The following is a 19,468-nucleotide window of genomic DNA, read 5'->3' as shown; positions in this document are numbered from 1 at the left end:
CCGGACTAAAACTATTTTTTGATTCAACTCTTAAGATGTTAATGAAACTAACAATAAATTCACGACTTTGTATAAAAACACGTTTCCTTTTGCATGCCACAAAATTTTGACTGTAATAAACTGGTCATTATACAAGGAACTTAGTCCCTAGCTTGCATGCAATGAGTTGGTAGAAGTTTGAGGGTGTGGGTTCTGTGGATTAAAAAAAAAAAAAAAGCATCCTATGAAGGCCATCTTGTCCTCCTGTGGGTAAGCCAAGATGTGCAGATAGCTTCAGTGATCTCAAAAAAACCCTGGCCATACAGCCATATCACTACCAATGCTCCAGTGTGAACAAGTGTCTGAGCCTTAAAGCCAGATGTCAACTATGCTGAAGCCCCCTGACAACCTGAGTGCATCCTGCACAGCCAGAAGTCCTTCTTCCTTGGTGGCCTCTGGTGCTGCAGATATGGGGGTGACAGCAGATCAAGGGGGTGCAGAGGGTCCATGCATGGGTAAGAAGTGGCCCTGGGGTGTGTGTCCCCCCGAGTCAGTTTGGGTGAGGGGGGTGGAGGCTCTGGGAGAACTGGCCAGGGATGAGCAGAGGGATCTGGGTGGGAGGTGGGTGGTAGTGTGCTTGGAGAGGGGTGAGAGTGTGTCCTGTGCTGGTGAGCAGGTACGGGGGGGCTGTACATGCCGGTGTGGGGGGCAGCAGGGGCTTTGCGAGGGTGACGAGGTGCCAGGGCTGCCCGTGCGTCGGAGGAGGCCAAGGGGCCCTTGGCCAGTGGGCGGCTGGAGAGGGCTGGGGGCTGCTGTGGGTGCGGAAGTGGCATTGGGGTGAAGTGAGGGATGCCAGGGGTGCTGGTGTGGGTGTCACAGGGTGCTGGGGTGGTGGTGGAAGGCACTGGCAGCTGTGGTGCTGGGCTCAGGGGCTCTTGGGCTCCCCCGTGCTGCAAGGGTCTGCGATGGGCACAGGTGAGATCCAACCTCTGCTGCCTCTGCATCCTGCACACACCTGAGGGCACAGGGCACCCCCACTGCGCCCAGCAGGGCTGAGGAGCAGATGTTCCCCGTGTCCCTTGGGAGGGGAAACTGTGAGTAAACCATGGTCTGCCTTGACCTGGGAGCTGGTGGAAAGACGCTGTTGACATCTCAGTGCCTCCTGTGGAGAAAGCATTGGATGGTGCACTGAACCAGGCGTCTCACATTTAAAAACTTTGCCAAAGGTATGAAACATGTTATTTGACTGTTGGAACTTTTTTTTTTTTTTTGCTTTACATTTCCTGTATGTTTCAGGCAGGAAGGCCCAGGGAGAGTGCGACATCACTGGAATCCTCCAGTGATGGAGGTTTTTCCTTCATTGAATCCAGGCTTTGTCAGGAAGGAAAACCCAGGACCCTAAATCCCCTGGGACAGCCTGTGTGGGAAAATCACCGACATTTTGAAGGCACTAACTCCTTTGGGGCATGGAGAGTACAGTTCATCAGCAGGCACTGAGCAAAAGAAGGCAGAGCATCCATGGCCTTGCTCTGACACAAGTTGTACCAGGAAGGACAAGAGCTGATCAGAGATGCAGGACACCACGGCACAGGAGCAGGGTTACAAAGCAGTTGGGAACATCCTTGAAGCTTTGCAGTGACCGGTGGGGTCAGGCTCTGGCATCCTTGTCTGGGAGGGCAGGAAACCAAAACACTTCCCAAACGGGACCCAAGGATCATGCTCAGCCAGCAAGCCTCTGGGGAGCTTTGTGGTGGTGGCTGACTGTGGATGGGGCTTTGCAGGTGCTTCTCTGGCCAAGGCAATGGGAGGTGAGAGCAGGTCCTGTCCTGCCAGCACAGCCCATGCTCTCCCAGTGGCACCTCCGGTGGGGCTGGAAAACCGATGGCCAGGGCAGAGGTGAGCCCAGTTCTTCTCCAGGCAGCAGAGGAGCTCTGCTGCAGGCATCATTTGGGGCCTGGAAGGAGACCCCAGGAGACCGTCCAACCCTCCCTCTGCACCACAGCAGGGCCTTGGTCTGGACTCAACCTCCCCACATGCTCTGGTCCAAACCTTGGCACCTGACAAGCATCTTTCCTGCACTTTGAAGCTGTGACTCCCTCTACCGCTTGCTCTGCTCTTTGCCAGCACATGTCCTCCCAGCTCCTCTTCTGCAGGCTGACCACCACAGGCAGGCTTTCCTCAACAGGCAGATGGGACGGGTGAGTGCTCCTGTCTACCAGTATTCCCGAAACAACCCTGGACTGAGGCTCATCTTCTCATTCTCTGAGTAACCATAACTTGGCTCAGTCCAGGCAGTTTATTACAACACGTTTGGTTGCAGAGTGTAGTTTAGCGATTAAAAGATGATCGTAGGAACTAGTTGGTTTTTTCATCTACATCTTTTCACTTCTGCAATGTCTCAGGATTGTTTCACCTTTGAAGCCCAGCTGTGGACACACAGGCAGTCCCTCCCTGCAAATAGGTGGGTGAATGTCCTGGGAACCATTTGTCAAAGGAAAGACGTAATGAATCTGGAAACCGACACTGATGGGTACCGGGGAGAAGGAGTCAGGGCCCCTCGGAGAGCTCTCCCTCCTGCCCCTGCTGCTCATCTGTGGGCAGCAGGAGGTTCAGCTGTGGGGGGAGCTCTGCCCATGCCCACCATGTGCCCTGCGTTCACCAGCCCACCACCACCAGAGCCCGGCTGCTGGAAAACGGAAAGGGGTTGGGCAGGGACACTGACCCGAGGAGCAGGGTTTGCAGGGGAACAAGTAAAACCAAAGCCAATAGAAGAAAACTTCTTCAGAAACAGGAGACTCCAGCTAGCTTGTTTAGAAATCTTCCAGGAGAAACTGTTGCTGTGAAAGAAACACTTCTGCTCTTGCAAGGACTGTAGCTGCCCCAGGACATGGAGCTGATACTGCATGGTCGCAGCTGGGAGGGCTGTGGCTGCCCCAGCCGGCAAAATCAAACAGCAAACTGCCAGCAGATGAGTGGCAAGACAAAGGGGTTTTTAATAATGAAGGTGTTGCTGGTAACATAGGTAAAGAAATGTGCTTGCTTACAAGTCTGAAGCTGACAGTATCCCTTTAAATAAGGAAATACATTTGCTGAGAGGAGAAAGTTATCTGGAAAGCCCTGTACAATGACGCAGTATAGCAGCTAACACTACTCTTTCAAGTGCTATTAATATTCTCCATGGACCAGTTTCAAAATATCTCTCACTTTTAGAAAAAGAAATTATTTTTAAAAAAATGCAACCTGTGATCGTCTATCCTAGCAGTGCACTGTGACCATTTGTACAATAGAAAAGTGGTGCTTTAAATAGTGAGTTGAAAGCTATTGCCATGTGCTTTATACAGCATGCAACAACGCCACGAACTGGAGACGAAGCAGGGGCTGCAGAGCCTCCTCCGACAGCTCCCGCATCCCTGGGGGGGGGCTACCCACAGGCCCCTCACGCCAGACCTCCTCCCCAGCTGCTGCATCTCCGATGTGCTGTCCTTCCAGTAACACAAATATTAAATACGCTCAGTCTGTAAATAGTTTAACAATCTTTGTCAGCAACAATATTTACTTTGGCAAAACCAGAATTGCAAAGAAGTAGACGTCTCTGTCAAAGAGTCTGCAGCAAGTTCTTTGGTGGAAGCCAAGAAGTGAAGCAAAGGCACCTTCTCGCCAGAGCCTGAGGAAGTATATTGCACAAAGACTCACAGGAGAAATGCTGGTGACTTCAAACGGGAGGCATCACTGCAGGAGAGCATCCATCTCTGCCAGCTTCAGGAGAACTAGCTCCTCCAGGCTCAGTGATTCACAGCTGTTCTCCAGATGGCCTTGCTCTGGGCTGAGTGAACAGTGACACTGGAGTAAACTTGGGAAGAAGGGGATGACTGCCGAGCATCAAGGAGGAATGGGAAGAAGGACGGAGGGATGGATGGCAGAGGAGCGGAGGCAACAAAAGCAGACGCTCACACAAAACTGCAGCCATGCAAGAGCCTGCTCAGCCCTGCCCCATGTGCAGGTCACTGAGTGCCTGTTTCTGGCCCCCCCTGCTCCCAGGTCATGCAAGGTGGTGACTTCTGGCTGTGCAAAGGACAGCCCCTTCCAAAGTCTGGCTGTATTTTCTATGTGACTTGCCTCTACTTTGGAACAAAACACATTACACATCTCTTCGTCTGTGCCACACTAGCTGGGACATGGCAGCTCCACCGGGGTGCCACATCCCTTCCATACCTGAACCTACAGCCTGAGTGGCTGCCTCCAACGTCCAGAGCTCTCTGCTCCAAGGTCACAGGCTTCAGCTTGATTCAGTTCAGACTGCAGTTGGGACAGGTCCTGGGCTTTCAGCCCCCAGGCACCGTGAGGTCATGACAAGTTGCCACCACAATCATGGTGGTCTCCATCTCTCACCTGGAGCAGAGCTGTGCAGGGACTGGGCAATGCAGCTTTGGGGCAGGAGGAAGGGACCAGGCAAGCCTGGCTGTACGAAGTGTGCTTGTCGCCCTGGCTGGGCAGAGCCTCCCTGCTCCCTCAGCCCCTGGGCTGGGCACGGCCAAGGTGAGCCAGGCAGGACTGTCTGCAGGGCTGGATGGGCAGGAAGGGAGTGGAGGAGGGGGCAACAATGGGCTCCTCTCTCCATGATTTCCCATTGCCACCCAGGTGAGGTCTCCTCACTACACAGTTTTGTCATAAGCTGCTCCAGTTCTCACGAGAGTGGCTGTTAAAACTGGGGGAGGGGAGGAGATAAAAGAAACAAAACTGAAGTTCTTGTCAATCTAAACAAGTGTTGTGAAAGGCACTGGTGTCCTCTGTGGGGACATGTTGATGGAGGAAAACCAAAGTACCAGAGCTGTTGTGCTGCCAATTTGCAGTAACTGGAAATTCAAACAAGTTTATATGCTGGGGAAATGACTCTGGTTTCCCTTAGATGAGGCACATTAGCCCTGCGTGTTCTCCGGCATGACAGAAACACTGTGCTGGCTGCTGCGGGCTTACAGTATCCTGCCTCCACCACCCTCCCTCTCACCACTGCTGCAGGTGCAGGTCCATGCTGGTGTTTAGATTGAGATCGGTAACATCTAGGAAATCAATGTTGAAGATGCTGGGACCTGCAGGGGCGAGAGAACCAAACCCAGTGGCGGAGCTGGGGGGGGTGAGGTCCAGCCACTCCATCGTTTCCCACGGAGACTCAGTGAAACTCATTTGTAAACCGGAGCCATCAGCAGGGGAAGGGGAGAGCTGGGTTTCCATGGGTGAGAGGGGAGTCTGTAAAATCTCCTGGGAGGTGAGCAGTTCATCTGCGGCTTTGCCGGAGAACCCCTCCATCATCCCTTCGAAGTGGGACTCTTCTCCCCCCATCTTCAGCAAGGCGATTTCACTGACCCTCCCCAGGGGGCTGTGGGCATTCAGCAGGACCTCGAGGTGAGCATCACTGCTGCCTGGACAGTGCTCAAAGGACAGCTGGGCTGAGGAGACCTGCTCAAATGGGGCAGACGACTTTGGGAGAGAAGCGCTGGAGTTCCCTGTAGACACCGTTATCTGAGGTACTTTCTGGAGGCAGGACCGATCTTCCTTGGCATTGGCTGGCATTTCTGTCAACAAATGAGAGGGGTTTGAGGTGCTCTGGCAGTGCCCACCACTGCTGGGCACAGGGGCACCACCACAGCCCCCCAGCTGGGCTCTTGGGCGTGCCTACAGAGACCTGCTCCCCACTCAATCCCCTTGGCATTGCTCACCCACCTTCCCTGTGGGAAGCCTTGCGTGTTCCTGCTTTCTGACCTCAACTCCCCTGGTCTCGGACACAGTTCCCAGGACATGAGCACTGGCAGCTGTCCCCACAGGGCTGGGCACAGGCCTGGCCATGGGAAAGGGCACAGGCAGCACTTTGCACAGGGGAGGACACTACGCGGGAGATGGCACTGGCAGCACTGGTAAGGGTGGGGGACACTGGGGGCTCTGCACAGGGAGGGTGCTGGCAGTGCTGTGCACAGGGCTGCCACCCTGCCATTCCTTCTCTCTGTGCAATCTGCATAGGCGATAACCAAGCCCAGACCACCCCACCAGGTCTGCACATGCAGGAGCAGGCTTTGGGAGGGCCAATACACTTTCAGATTCAATCTCAGTGGCTGCTGGCACAGGGAAGCCAAATGAAAGCTGTACTCAATTCAGGCAGCTCTGCTGGGGTGCACAGAGTGCACTGAGCCCCACGGACTGACGCTGGCTTGGAGGGGAAGCCCTGGAGGGGAACAGGGAAGCAGTGCATACCTCCGCTCTCAATCAGTACGTCCAGGAGCTCATCCATCTGCTGACTTCGTGTCATCTGCTGCAGCAAACGACAAAGAGGAGAGTAGAGGGCGTTAGGAGGTGAGTTCCTCCGGCCACAAGCCAGGTAGGTGGCTCTAGACCCCACAACCAGGTTTCTCCCATACAGGAGAGATGCCACGCCAACACGGGACTGGCATGGCTTTCAGGTGAGCACTGCAGGGCCCTGGGACAAGCATGGCGGATCCAGGGAGCACGGTGCCAGGTTCCCCCCACCCTGCTGCCAACCCTCTGTTCAGTGGCCACCACAGACTGCCTCTTCCCAGAGCCATCAGGACACACTGACTTTTCAGACCCAGCACCTTGCACTGGCATGTCCCTCCTTGCACTCCCTGCAGCTCCCTGGGGGAAATGCATCATCATCCTCCTCTCCCTGACTGGAGACTGGAAGGTCTTTCTGCATGCCTCTCTGCCAGCCAGCATAAGCCCATTTTTATCACTGCCAACGGCATCACTCCATTTTCCTAAAGGCACCATCATGACCGGCACTGAGGCTGCTGACAGACTCTCTCAAGAAGGGGTTCACCGGTGATGGAGACAGTCCTCCTCGTGGGAACAGCGCTCCAGGGTAAGGCCGAGGGAGGCAGATGGCATGGAGCAGGGCACTTTGCTCATGGGCTAAAGAGGGAAGGTGACTTGGGAATGCTCAAGTGTCTGTTTCTCACATAGCACTGAGCACCCCAAAGAAGAGCACACCAGAGTCCTGGGGTATTTGTGTGGGGTGTCAGGACCCCAGGGTGGACTGGCACCTTGCATCAGCACAGAAGACGCTATCCCATCCCCATGGTGTCTGACTGCTTGTGGCAGACATTCAGTGACTAACTCTTCAAGAAAAGCCCATTCCTTGTGGAAATAGGCCTGTTCTACCCAAAGACCCCTTAACAGGTTGTAACTCCTGCAGATGAGTTACATTAACCTCAAAAGAACACCCTGTGCAGCCCTAGCCCTGTAGAAAATAAAAATCATGCAGTTACCTGCTTTACTGCATCCTCATAGGGTGGAGGCTGCTTTACCTCTGAGAGGATTGGGCTTGACTTAGAAAAACTTGGGGATGGAATAGAAAACTTTTGACCTGCCTGCGTAGCCATCTGCGTGGGGGAAATACAGGGAAACGGAGTCAATGCATGGGCAGGCACGGCGGGAGGCCCAGCTGTCTTTCTCCTGTTGAAACCAGAGTGGTGCCAGGGAAACTAATGATTTTGTGGGTCAGATCAGCTCAAACAAGGTGCCTGGCCTCTGGGCAGGAGAGAGGGAGGTAAAGTAGCTCCATCAGCCTAGCTCTGAGATCCAGAGCCAGGCTGACCTCTGGTTGCTACCAGAGCACAGGTGTGATGCCGCAGAGCATCCTGGTGCTCGGTCTGGCCGTGAATGTGCAGAGCAAGGAGAGAGAAATGGGCTGCTGGTGGTTGACTGCAGCCAGCCAGTGATGCAGTGCTTCCCCGGCTGCCAGCTGCCTCCCAGCCCCTCTGCTGGGACACTCTTCATCACTGCCTGTCTGGGGGCATCTCACAGAGCCCAGGCCAGGAAGACCGCTCAAAAGAATTACTACCAGATCAGCACCCAGACTTTCCCTGTGCCTATGTCAAACACCTGCGTATCAGTACCAGCTTTTTGCCAGTCCCCACTTCAAGGAGATACCTCATCTGAAGGTTCAGTGCTGTTCCCATTGCCTCTAGGCCCATGTGTGCCCTTCCCCACCACCTGGCCGCGACTGCCTTGTCCCATGAAAGCCAGCACCGGGGGATGCAGCATGGCCCCAGCAGGTGGGTTGGATCCAGAAGTGGATCTGGGGCAGCGGTGAGGCCACTCACCCTGGCTGTGCACATCCTGGCCAACTTTCTGTGGAGGGTGGCTGGCAGAAACCGTATCCCTGGCTTGGTGGGCATCCCTCCAATGCTGGGCACAGAGAGGGAGCTGTTGCTGAAGAGGGACCCTCATCCCTGGGAGCCCCTTGCAGGCAGCAGAGGAATTCCCAGAATGGGTGGTGTTGCAGCCAGGATGAGCTGCAGGACACCCTGGGGCCATCCCCTCCGTATACCCCTTGCACTCGGGCAGTGAGGAAGGAGCTGCAGATGCCCCCGAGGTGTTGCTGCTCCCTGCTGATGCTCGCTGACCTCTGCCTGGTCATCCAGAGCAGCCCCGTTGCCTCTCTTGGAGTACTGCCACACAGCACTGTGTCCCACTGCCTGCTGTACCCACAGCTCTGCCCCGTTGCCCAGAAGACCTCTGGGCGATATAGCTCCGTGCTATAGCTCTATAGCTCCGTGCCCCACCGCTGAGGTCACCCACTGCATCCCACTGCCCACTGTATACCCGGCTCTCTGCCCCACTGCCCAGCTTATCCCCAGCACTGCTCCCCATTTCCCAGTTCACCCAAAGCAGTGCTCCCCATTGCCCATTTCACCCCAGCAGCAAGCCCCACTGCCTGCCTCACCCCGACAGCACTGCACCCACTGCCCGTCCCACTGGCAGCCCTGTCTCTCTGCCCCTCTCACCCTAAATTGCTCCCCAGTGCCCACCTCACTGGCAGTGCTGTGTGCCAACTGCCCATGCCACCTACCTCACTGTCCTCTGAATGGCTTAGAGACAACGCTGCACCTCACTTTCTGCCACCTCGCAGCACTGCATTCCCTGCCCAGCTCCTGCTGCATGCTGCTCAGTGTGCTAACCGCGGGAATGCCATTCGTGAGCTGCCCTGCTTGAGCACTGGGTGTTTTGCAGCGGCTGTCACCCTGCTCTGTGACTGTTGTGCACGCAGTGTGCACTTGCTGTACATCCTCCCTGAATGCAGTGTGCATGCCTTGCACCACTATGTGTGTTTTACAGACTGTATGATAGGTGGTGCTGCTGACTGGGAAACCCTGGTGGGGTGTTGGGATGAACTGGGGCTGCGATCAACAACACCTTGTGCTGGTTTTGTGTTGTTGGCAGCATGTACAAGCTTTTGTACATGTCCTGAGTGAAGAGCGGTGGATACTGAAGGGACAGCTCTACACTGCTGGTGGCCTAGTGGTGAGGCACAAGCTCTGTTTGACTGCAGACCCCAATTGCAAGCCCTGCTCTATCTTCCCAAGAAAAGGCTTCCCATATGACTGGGGTAACTGCCTGCCTTCAACCCAGTGGTCAAAATCCCTCACACAGTGCTAGGAGCTGCAATGGCTTGGCAAGATGCTAAAAGTCCCTGCAACACTGCAGTGGGGTCCTCCCAGGGGCTGAGGGATCCATGCCGGTGCTTCCCCACTGTAGACAGAGCTTTGCCAGGGCTCCATGGGGCAGAGGGAGCTGTGCCAGGGCTTCCTAAAGGTGGAGGGAGCCATGCCAGGGCTCCATGGGGCAGGGGGAGCTGTTCCAGGACTCCCCCAGGGGCACAGCAAGCTGTGCCAGGGCCTCCCCCTGAGGGGAGAAGCAGCTGAGTTAGGGCTCTTTTAGGGTAGAAGCAGCTGTGCCAATGCTCCCCCAGGGCAGAGGGAGCTGTGCCAGGACTCCTCCAGGGGCAGAGGGAGCTGTGCCAGTGCTTAACCAGGGGCAGAGGAAGCTGTGCCAGGTCTCCCCAGGGCAGAGGGAGCTGTGCCAGGGCTCCACGGGAAAGAGGATGCTGTGCCAGGACTCTCCCAGGACACAGGGAACTTTGCCAGTGCTCACCCAGAGGCAGAGAGAGTTATTCTGGGGTCCCCTGGGGAAGAGGGGAGCTATGCCAGGGTCCCCCAGAGCAGAAGGACCTGTGCTAGGGCTCCATGGGGCATGGGAGCTGTGCTGTGACCCCCCAGGGCAATTGGGTGTGGTGGCAGCAGGGCTCACCATGATATGCCCTGCAAAGGACCCTGCGGTGCCATCAGCTTCCAACCCATTGTCCATCTGGGCACTCTCTGCCTTTCCAGGCAGCCCCACATGCTGCTACTGCCCCCGGGGTACCCACCCTGGGTACCCTCAGTCCCGGTCTGATAGGAAAGGACTGACTGAGATGTCCAAGTGACTGCCCACAGACATCAGCGTGTTCACCGCTAGCAATGCCATCTGGGGTGCTATCCACTTACCGACGCTGTGCGAAGGCAACTGTTGGTCTGCGGGGACCCACTGCGCCCTTCTGCCTGTGAGCCAGGGGACACCGAGAGGAGATAGTGGCTGTTGGGGGACGGCGGCAGGCTGATGTGCTGGGGGCTTTTTGCAGCCCCGAGTGGAGAGTGCTGGGGGGAGCACTGCGGGCTCAGGAATGTCGAGGAGGTGATGGTGCTTTGCCCCACAGGCTCCAAGCAGTGGCTATTTACAATGTGAGGCAGCTGCGGCACCCCACAGTTACTTAACTTATCTGAGCTGCTGGCTTGGCCTTTCAAGGCAGTTTGTTTGGATGCAAATGGACAGCTGGACACTGCATTTTCTTGCTTGATGGGGACACCAAAGAAATGCTGAGAGGGCTGCTGCTTCTCCTCAAGGCCATTGCTTCTCTTTCGCTTCTGGAGCTGCATCCGTAGCTCTTCTACCTGTCTCTGCTCTTGCTGCAGCTTCCACGTCAGTTCATTGATGACCTTCTGCTTCTCCACCAGCATCTTGTCTTTCTCTGTGTCGATCCCTTCCAGCTCCAGCTGGATGCTCCCTCCATTCATGCTGCTCATGAGGCTTTCTTCAGCACTGCCATGAACCGGAGATGGCTGGAGACCGAACTGTGGAGAAGACATGGGCCCATCATTGAATGTGTCTGGCAAAGAGCCGCTCACAGAGAGGTCGGAGGAGGCTGGAGAGATGGGTGGGGTGGAGCTGGTGCTGCCAAAGTGGTAGAAGCCATTTGATAACATGCTGGTGGAGGATTGTGACTGGTAACTTGACAGGGTGCTTGTCGGGGTGACTGGGAAGGTGACGGTGGTGATCTCACTGAAGTTTGGCACCGTGTTGCTGCTGCACTCCTGGAAGGGCCGCAGCCGTTCCATCAGTGCTGTTTTGGTACCCGACACAGGCAGGCCTCGTATTCGGAGCTGCTGCCTCAGTTCTGACACCTGGAAGAAAAGTCATGGATGATCAGTCCCAATGGCAGATGAGCCATTCGAAACCCAACATGTCTAACAGGGAGTCTCAGATCACAGGCTCCAAGCTCCCTGCTTTAAAGCTGTGACCCCCCAGGTGCTCACTGTCTCACCTGCAGTCACCAGAGTCACCATGCACAGCCCTGACCAGATCAGGTCCTGCAGGACCTCAACCTTTCCTAACAGGAAAACCTTCTTCCTCTACGAACTGTGGCTGCACTCCATGAACCAGCAGTGGTCCTTGGTCCACTGAAAAAAAATGAGATTCCCTTCCTAGTAGTAGGTTTCTACATGAGCAGAGGACTTTCGCACAGACCAGGAACTACCTGATGGCATCCTTTAGCTCAGAGAATGTGACTATGTACCTTGGAGCCAGGCACTCCACATTCAGGCATCTGCACATGGTTCAGGCATCTGAGCTGGGGCATCGGTATGGCCAAGCTCATGTTATTTATCTTTCACTTTATTTCTTTCTCTAATAATAAGTATTGCCCCCAGATCTGCTCCTGAAAGGACCTGGCCTCCCCCGTGGCTGAGGGTCCATTAGCAAAGTAGAAAAGAACTGTCAATGTCAGTGATTCTCCCTTATGCCCTGCCTGTCTTGCCTACATGGGAGATTTAGGTACTGTCCAAAGCAGTGCTCGTAGCTGCAGACTCCAGCAGATATCTCCTTGTGTGGAGAGCTGAGCTGGTCAGGCTGCAATGACCACTGAGAAGCTGAATCACTAAGTGGAGGCCATGCTGACCTCCTAGCTTCTGGCTGGTCTGCTAGCAGCATCCATGATGTCCACCATAAAACCACAGAAGGTGTGGAGACATGAGCTGCATGAGCAGCAGCACAGATCATCCTTTAGTCCTCAACCTGATGGCCTGGCCTGCAACCATCTCAAGTTATACCTAAGGTTTGCTGATACGTGCCCTGGAGCAATGCACCCATGCGCCATCTGCAGAGCAGCAAACCCAAGCTTTCAGTTACTGTCGCAGTGACCAATTCCTGACCCAGCATGATGTACTCATGGATTTGCTCACAGCATGATGGTTCTGGTTTGCTATCTGTAACAGGTGGTCACACCCAGCCAGCTCAGCCTGTGGCACTACACCGCACGCTTCAGGGATAGCAGAGCACATTCAGGCTATAAGATTCTGCTCCTGCAGTGACAAAGTTTGCACTCACTTTCAGATCATCCAGGTTAGATGGCAGAGGGCCTGGCTTGATAGATGAGACACAAGTCTGGCCTGAAAATGTGGTTTTCACAGGAGAAAGAGGGGTGTTGTTGACAGAAGTTGATGAAGAATTTGAACTTTTGACCATTTGCTCATTTGATTGCCTGAAATAACAAAGGAGATTTGGGGTAACTTATCTGCCCCCCCGGGGTCTCTGTGCCCAGTGTACCACCTCTCTGCTCCCTTGCTATCTCCTGTATGAGACCTGAAGGACCACCAACCACAAGGAAAAACAGGTTGGGTGGTAAGGAGATTGCTGGTGACCCACCAGCAGGTTGCAGGTGCCCCAGCCAGTGCACAAAGCCAGAACAGCTTTGTGGGAGACTCTGCTATGTTCCCAAGCTTTTAAGTTTGACTTGCATGCATCTATCCCCCTTGCAGTGGCACAAATGGGTATGGGAGGGGAAAGTTTGGAGGCAGACAAGCCTAAACCCCTATATTGGCACATTGCCACTCACTTTAGTTGGCCTTGATGCATCCCTGGGTAGCTGAAGTGCTGCTGCTGCTGCTGCTGCTGCTGCTGCTGCTGCTGCTGCTGCTGACTGAGGATCTGGAGCTGTAGAAAGAGCTGCTGCTGCTGGAGGAGTCTGGCATATGCAGAGTCCATGGGTGGAGGGGACTTCTCTGCCTTCTGGTCCGGAGGGATGTACTGGTGATATTTCAGCTTCTTCACCTTGGGCTTGGTGTCCTTGGGCTTTTTGTGGCGGTTCTTGCTATCACTGGATGATTTGGACTGTTGGTCCAAGAAGGAAAAGAATTAGCAGGGAAAAGAGCTTCTGCCACCCCTGTAAGGACTCAGAGTCCTGGGACAGAGAGACTCAGAGTCCTGCTGGCACCATGACACTCAAGCTCCAAGAGCTGCTGAGCCTGCATGTGGGGGACTCCCTCAGGGCCATGTCTCATCTCAGTCATGCTGGAGAGCACTTGAGATGGAGAATGACCCTTCTTGCCTGGAAAGTATTTCAGTGTTGCCTTGTATCTCCTTCTGCTCCTAGCCCCAGGGGACATTTCCAGTGTAGGACCTGAGCAATCACCGCTCACAGGGTGTAATACTATACCTTATACCATTACAAAATGAGTCAAATCACAGTTTTTGACAAGGTGCATCTCCCTGAATTATTCCAAGCCTTAAAGCGAAACCCCCAAGCCTCCCACACACATGGGGTGCAGCACATGGGCACTTCACGCTTGAATACAGCCAGGTCCCGTGGGCTCGTTCCCTCTTCCCTGGGAGCCTGGAGGCACAGGCATTACCTTCACGGCTGAGGGCACCGGGAGGGGTGAGCTCTCCTGCCCAGCTGCCTGCTTAGGGCTGTCGCACTGGCTGCCCTGCCCCGAGGCCGGGTCTGGTGCATGGCCGTCGGCACCATGGGGGTGATCCTGCAAGGAAGAGGCAAGCTGTGTGATGGGAGAGGGGATGCGGGGCCAGTGCCAGGGGCTGGCCAGCCCAGATGGCCTCTGCCTGCAAGGGGCACCTGGTACCCCTTTGCCCCTGCCCCATGTTGTCCCCAGCCCCCCAGTCCATCCCAGATGCCTCTGCCCATCCCAGTCCCCCCATGTCTATCCCAGCCCACTATCCCTACTTCTCCCAGGCTATCCCAGTCCCCTCCCAGCCCCTCTGTCTCCCCAGTCCATCCCAGTCCACTCCAGTCTCCAAGCCCTCTCCATTCCACCTCAGCCCTTTATCCTTGTCCCCCCCCCCCCCCGTACACCGTTGGCCCCTCGGTTTTCCCCAAACTTTTGGTCCCCAAAGCCCACCTCCGGCCTGCCCCAGTCGTTCCCACCCCAGCCAGCTTCAGTTCACCCCAGTCCCCCCAGTCCCCCCACCCCTCACCCAGCCTCAGCTAGTCTCCCCAGTCCCTCCCAGCCTCCCCAAGCCTCGGCTAGTTTCTCCAGTCCACACCATTCACCTCAGAACCCCCCGCCCGCCCGCCCCGCTGCAGTACCCAGGCGGGGCAGCAGGGGTCGCACGGCCCCTTGTCCCTCCACGTGAGTCCGTGGCCTGGCCCCGGCCACGAGGCGAGTTCTTCGGCCTGCCTCCCCCCACGCCTCCCCACAGAGCCAGGCGCTCTGCCCATACCTGGGCCGCCCCAGCGGGAGCGGCGGGGGCTGGCTCCAGGGCCTTGGCGCCGGCCGCCGACTCGGTGGAGCCTGGGGAGTCCTCGCTCCTGGCCTGCTCTGGGGACAGCCCGTCATTGCTGCTGTCCTCCTCGAAGGCGAAGGCGTCGGCCGACTTAGGGAAGCTGACCTGGGTGCCTGCCAGGGGAGAAGCGGTGACGGTCAGGGCCCTGCCCTGCTGGAAGGGGAAAGAGGGCAGCGGCAGGAGGGACAGGGTGAGCCTCATGGGATGCCTCCGCACCCGCGCCACCTCCTCCAGACCCAGCCATGGGCGGAGGACGTGGTGCTCAGCAAGCTCAGTCACCTCCTTTCACCACAACCAGCGCCTGGGTGTGCCCTGCAGCCGAGGCTGGTTGGGACAGGAGGTGGCATCAGCTCCTGGCCTGTGCCACGGGCACTGTTGTCCGGGAAAGAGGAGGCCTCTGAGGAGCCAGGCCCACTGGAGCAGGAGGCTTTCTGCAGGCAGGGGGGCTGGTGCAGGAGCGGCTCTGCCATCCTGCCCCACCCTTGGTCTGCGATGGGAAAGGGGCATTGGAGTGCCCCCATCCTGACCCCAAGCCCACACCCCATGTGGGACCCTGTCCTCAGCAGAACTGAGGCTGAAATCCACCTGGAGTGCGGCCCACCTGTTCATGGCACAAGAGCTGACACGTGGACCTGGCTGCATCTGAACAGAGGCTTCCGGATCCTTTCTCTGTCCACAAGCTTCACCCGCATGACATGCTTCAAACCACTACCATTGCCTCCTGACTGCCCCAGACATTGCTGCTCCCCCCCTGCAGAGCTCCCGGCACGCTATCTCCTAGTCAGATGGGCAAGAGCTCTTGACCCCCGGCTTTTGCTGATAAATAAAGTGCTGAAAAAGACAAGGTCTCATGTGAGCCTCGGGAGGGCTGCAGGTGGGAGCAGAGGAAGGAGCAGCATGGCCACGCTCGTAATCTCCTCGTGCTCACGTCTGGCATTTGTCAGGCAGCTTGGCATGCCGATAGCAAGGTGACAAATGGGGAAATGGGAAGGGCCTGGGGACAAGCTTCCACCTGTCCCTGCTGCCGGTCTAGCAATGTGCGCCTTCTCACTGACACAGCCCCCGCGCTGACCCCTGCCCCTATCTGAGAGATAAGGGTTATCGCTGTTGCTCCGGCTCGTGGTGCCAGCGTGGTCAAGGAAGCAGGGAGCCCTGGCTGCCCACCCCGAGCTGCCGCCAAGCCACCATATGGGATGGGGAAAAAAGAGCAGCTGCGTCCTGTGGAGAGCCTCTGCTCCCCACTCTCCAGGGCATGGGGCTCCTCATATGTCCCTGGAAATATGGCCTGTCCCCTCTCTGTCAGAGGCAGCACCCAAACTGGGTCTTCCCTGACGAACTGCAATGTTGCACAGTCTTTCACCTGGGCTGGGCGGGAGCTGCTCCCAATACCTGCAGACAAGCATGGCCATCATCTCTTGGGAAAATGGCACCAAGCAAGGGGGACTTGTGGATCTGCAAGACTCCCACTGGGCTGGCATTTAATAAGCATGCGTTGAGAAATGGTGCCAAAGCCAGGAGCCCAAGGGACCCTCAGGACACAGCGGCAGCCCAGAGCATGACAGGAATGTGCTGCATCCTGCTGCTTGATACCGAGGGGCCTGTCTCGGGTAGGGAATGCTGCCCTTATCTGTCCTGCTCTCACCCAGCCCGGGGCTGACCGTATTGTTTCTCTATCCCATGTCTCTGCTGTAATCTCAGGCAGAATGGTGTTTGCTTGGGGCTGTTTCTAATGCACTGGGTATTGTCCTCTCAAGCATATTGGACAAAGTGATGACAAGGACCTGGTAAAAAAAGGTTCTTATATCACTGCTCAGCTATGTAGGGCACTGGCGGCCTCCTGTCACTGGGACTTTAGGGCTTTCGGTTGGGGTCTGGCACTTTCTGCTCACCCTGCCGGAGGTGATTAGAGGAACACGTCAGCTGAACTTTCCACTGTATAAACAGTTGAGATTCCAAGGTTAAAGTAAAATGATTTTAAACCCTGTCATCTTTCTGGTATTGCAAAAACAAAAGGCTTAATGTTCAGAAGTGCCAGTGCTCATCTCTGCTCTGTGTTCAGCCCTTCTCCCCAAACCGTGAGGACCACAAGGCACCTCTGACTCCGAAAATCAGCTTGAGGATCCTTCAGTCTGGGGCTTTCTTCTGCAGAAACCTGAGGGCTGGGATTGTGTTCCTGGTGCAAGTGCATCACCTCCTTCTCATGGCACCCAACAGTACCAAGTAACTTCATGTTTGATTCTAATGTGCTGCGTGTTTCACCCTAAATGGGATAAAACTGGCTTACAGGACACATTTTTTCCCCAGCACTGTGATAGAAGGGCATTGCGAAAGCGAGAAATTTAAAATTGAGCAAATCATTTTAAGCCAGACTTTTTGTTTTTAACAATTTTGTCCTGTAAATCTCTGTTTACCACAAGCTCCTGACAAGGCAGTTGGAGAGAAACTCTGTTAAAACTTCAAGCACGCTTGCCCAGCCTCCAAGCCTCAGCTCCAGTGGATAAAGTCATGCTCAGACGGCCTTGAATGTTTATAAAGGGGGGATTTTTGAAAACTTTTTTTTTCCACTCTTCTCTCCTTCGATAAGTGGCTGGGGAGATTTTGCTTGAACTCTCCTTAAAAATTCCTCTTCAGGCAGAGTCCTGGAACATTTCACCTTCAAAGGCAAGAGCTGTGAAACACTGGAAATGGAGCAGCTCAAGGACCAGCCTGGAGAAGCCGCTGTACGAACGCTGTGTGCGGTTCACAGTGGGGAAACCAAGAGCAGGAACTATTGCAGGGCAGGACAGAGCGGTATCTGAGCCTGAAACATTTCATGTCATTTGCGCTGGTTTCTGAGGTGAAAGGAAAGTCAAAGTGCTTCCTGTTTCAATTCCCATTATTTGAATCATTCCTGTCATTCAAAGACCCCTCCTGTTCCAGAACCCTGCCACTGTTCCCAGCTCGCTCTGAGCCCCAGAACAGGCACTTAACACGGGATTATGCCAATGGAAATAATCCTGTGAAATGAGGAACCAGAGGCAACAGAACAAGGAGTTCCCAGGGGCAGAGCGTCTCTCAGTGCCTCACTGGAGACCCAAGGGCCAATCTGGACATGCAGAGCTGGTCCCAGGCTTCAAAAGTATGGGCTGCTATCCTGGCACTGCAGGACCCTGCTGGCTCCCTGCTCCATTCTCGTCTCTTGGACCTCCCTGTCCTGCCCCTGGGGCCTGAGTCAAAATCTGAGTCACCCTTTTACTTTGTGACGGCTCCCGCACCAGCCTCCCTGCGGCAGCACAGGGGAAATAATTGCGGAGGATTCTGCCTCTCTGCTCCAGCTGGGGCTACGTAAATAAGGAAAACCAAGCTTAGGCATAAGCCAAGTGCTGAGTACCGGTAGGTAGGAGTGTACCCTGCTTTGGGCTGCAGGCTGCTCCTCATATTCCCCAGCAGTCTAGCACCCCAGGGATGCTTCCCCACCCCAGCGATACAGCATCCTACTCTGCCAGGCCTTGCATACCACTAACATCAGTGGAAAGAAAAAGAGAACCGCAACCTCGCTGAACTGGGGGCACTGCACCCCTACCTACTGGGATGTAAAACCTGGTCAGGGCACAAGTGGGAGAATCCAGGCTGGCCTCACAGCCACACGTGTACACCCAGGTCCTCTCCCATGCGAGGGAGGAAGGGTTGTCATGTCTCCAGCAGTATCATTTACGTGCCCAAAGCCTTGGGAAGGAAGGGGTTTAAGAAGGGAGGTTCTTTCTGAGGAGACGTGGCTGAACCAGTGTGCGTGTTTCTGTGGTCTTTGCTCTAAGAGCTTTCTTTTCATAGGCCTGGATAAGAAAGCACAGGCTCTGCTGGACTGGGCTGCTTACTGTGAAAATAATAAAATTTAAGCAATAAATGCAGCTCAACTCCAGGTTGGTCACTTCCTGCAGTTGCTGCAGTACATCCTCATAACCTTGCCAGCCCTTGCCCCATGCCATGCACACAACGCAATACGCACGTTCACGTCCACTACCTTTTATGGCCTCTTTCACAGCTGAGTCAACGGGAATAATATTCTTCTCCACCAACTCCAAAGGACCAGGCCTGAGAGCAATCTTTTCATTGAGGTCATCTGCCAGTCGGGCTCTTTTCAGCTTCATTTGAGTAGACTGAATGGACCCCTCTGCAGATGAGTCTAAAAGGCCAAATGGAAGGCATCAGTTGAGGACCTGGGGCATCTGTAAGCACAGTGCTCTGTGAGAAAGTGTTCCCCCTTCAGCACAGCCTTTCTGGGCTGTGGCCAAAACCAAAGCATGGCTCAGTGCACAGCAGGAGCTGCTCTGAGGCTGGGAGACAGGATGCTGGATTAGGTGGGGCTGGTGGGGTTCAAAACGTCGGTCCTCCTCTGACCCTTAAGTCCAGCTTCTCCATTCCCAAGTAGGAACTTCTGTTTACTAACCTAGGCTTGCAAACCCAACCTGCAGCTGGAGCATCCCCTCCAAGGCCCAAGAATGAGCCGCAATGGAAACTCTGACGAACATGAGTGCCAAAGTGGACTCCAGCTCCCACCTGCCAGGAGCCCATTGGCCCTTGTGTTCCCTACTTCTGAGGAACAGCTGGAGAAAAGAACCGTTAACAGTGTTTGACAACTGGAGTAGATGCCTTACACTGGAAGATCAAAAGCTGAGTCTTTGGGAGTGGACAGGTGGAAATGGCATGACTATAGCGCTTCAGGCCTTCAGGGGAAAAACAAGCTGGTGGAGAGAAGCACAACAGAGGCAGCTAGATCTGGAAGCTACAGCCCTACCAAACTCAGCTGAGATGTTCCCAGTTATTGTGT

General features: G+C 55.3%; 1 protein-coding gene across 11 annotated transcripts in view; it reads right to left on the bottom strand.

Moving 5' to 3' along the window:
- Nucleotides 1-2,948: 2,948 nt before the first annotated feature.
- Nucleotides 2,949-19,468, bottom strand: part of MYOCD (myocardin) — a 262,701-nt gene continuing 246,181 nt past the window's right edge. For 8 of the 11 annotated variants that reach the window (XM_075770418.1, XM_075770423.1, XM_075770420.1 and 5 more), the window contains 9 exons: nt 18,662-18,823; nt 14,599-14,774; nt 13,773-13,898; nt 12,977-13,251; nt 12,469-12,622; nt 10,314-11,267; nt 7,254-7,367; nt 6,223-6,280; nt 3,400-5,549 (listed from right to left, as the gene is read on the bottom strand). In XM_075770418.1, the coding sequence (XP_075626533.1) occupies nt 4,981-5,549; nt 6,223-6,280; nt 7,254-7,367; nt 10,314-11,267; nt 12,469-12,622; nt 12,977-13,251; nt 13,773-13,898; nt 14,599-14,774; nt 18,662-18,823 (2,588 nt within the window). In that variant the 3' untranslated portion in view covers nt 3,400-4,980. Of the gene's footprint in view, nt 5,550-6,222; nt 6,281-7,253; nt 7,368-10,313; nt 11,268-12,468; nt 12,623-12,976; nt 13,252-13,772; nt 13,899-14,598; nt 14,775-18,661; nt 18,824-19,468 lie in introns of all 11 variants that reach the window. The other 3 variants (XM_075770421.1, XM_075770424.1, XM_075770422.1) reach the window with 2 other exon arrangements.

Source organism: Balearica regulorum, chromosome 18 (genome assembly GCF_011004875.1).
Source record: "Balearica regulorum gibbericeps isolate bBalReg1 chromosome 18, bBalReg1.pri, whole genome shotgun sequence".
Lineage (NCBI taxonomy): Eukaryota > Metazoa > Chordata > Aves > Gruiformes > Gruidae > Balearica > Balearica regulorum.
This window is presented reverse-complemented; position numbering and strand designations above follow the sequence as displayed.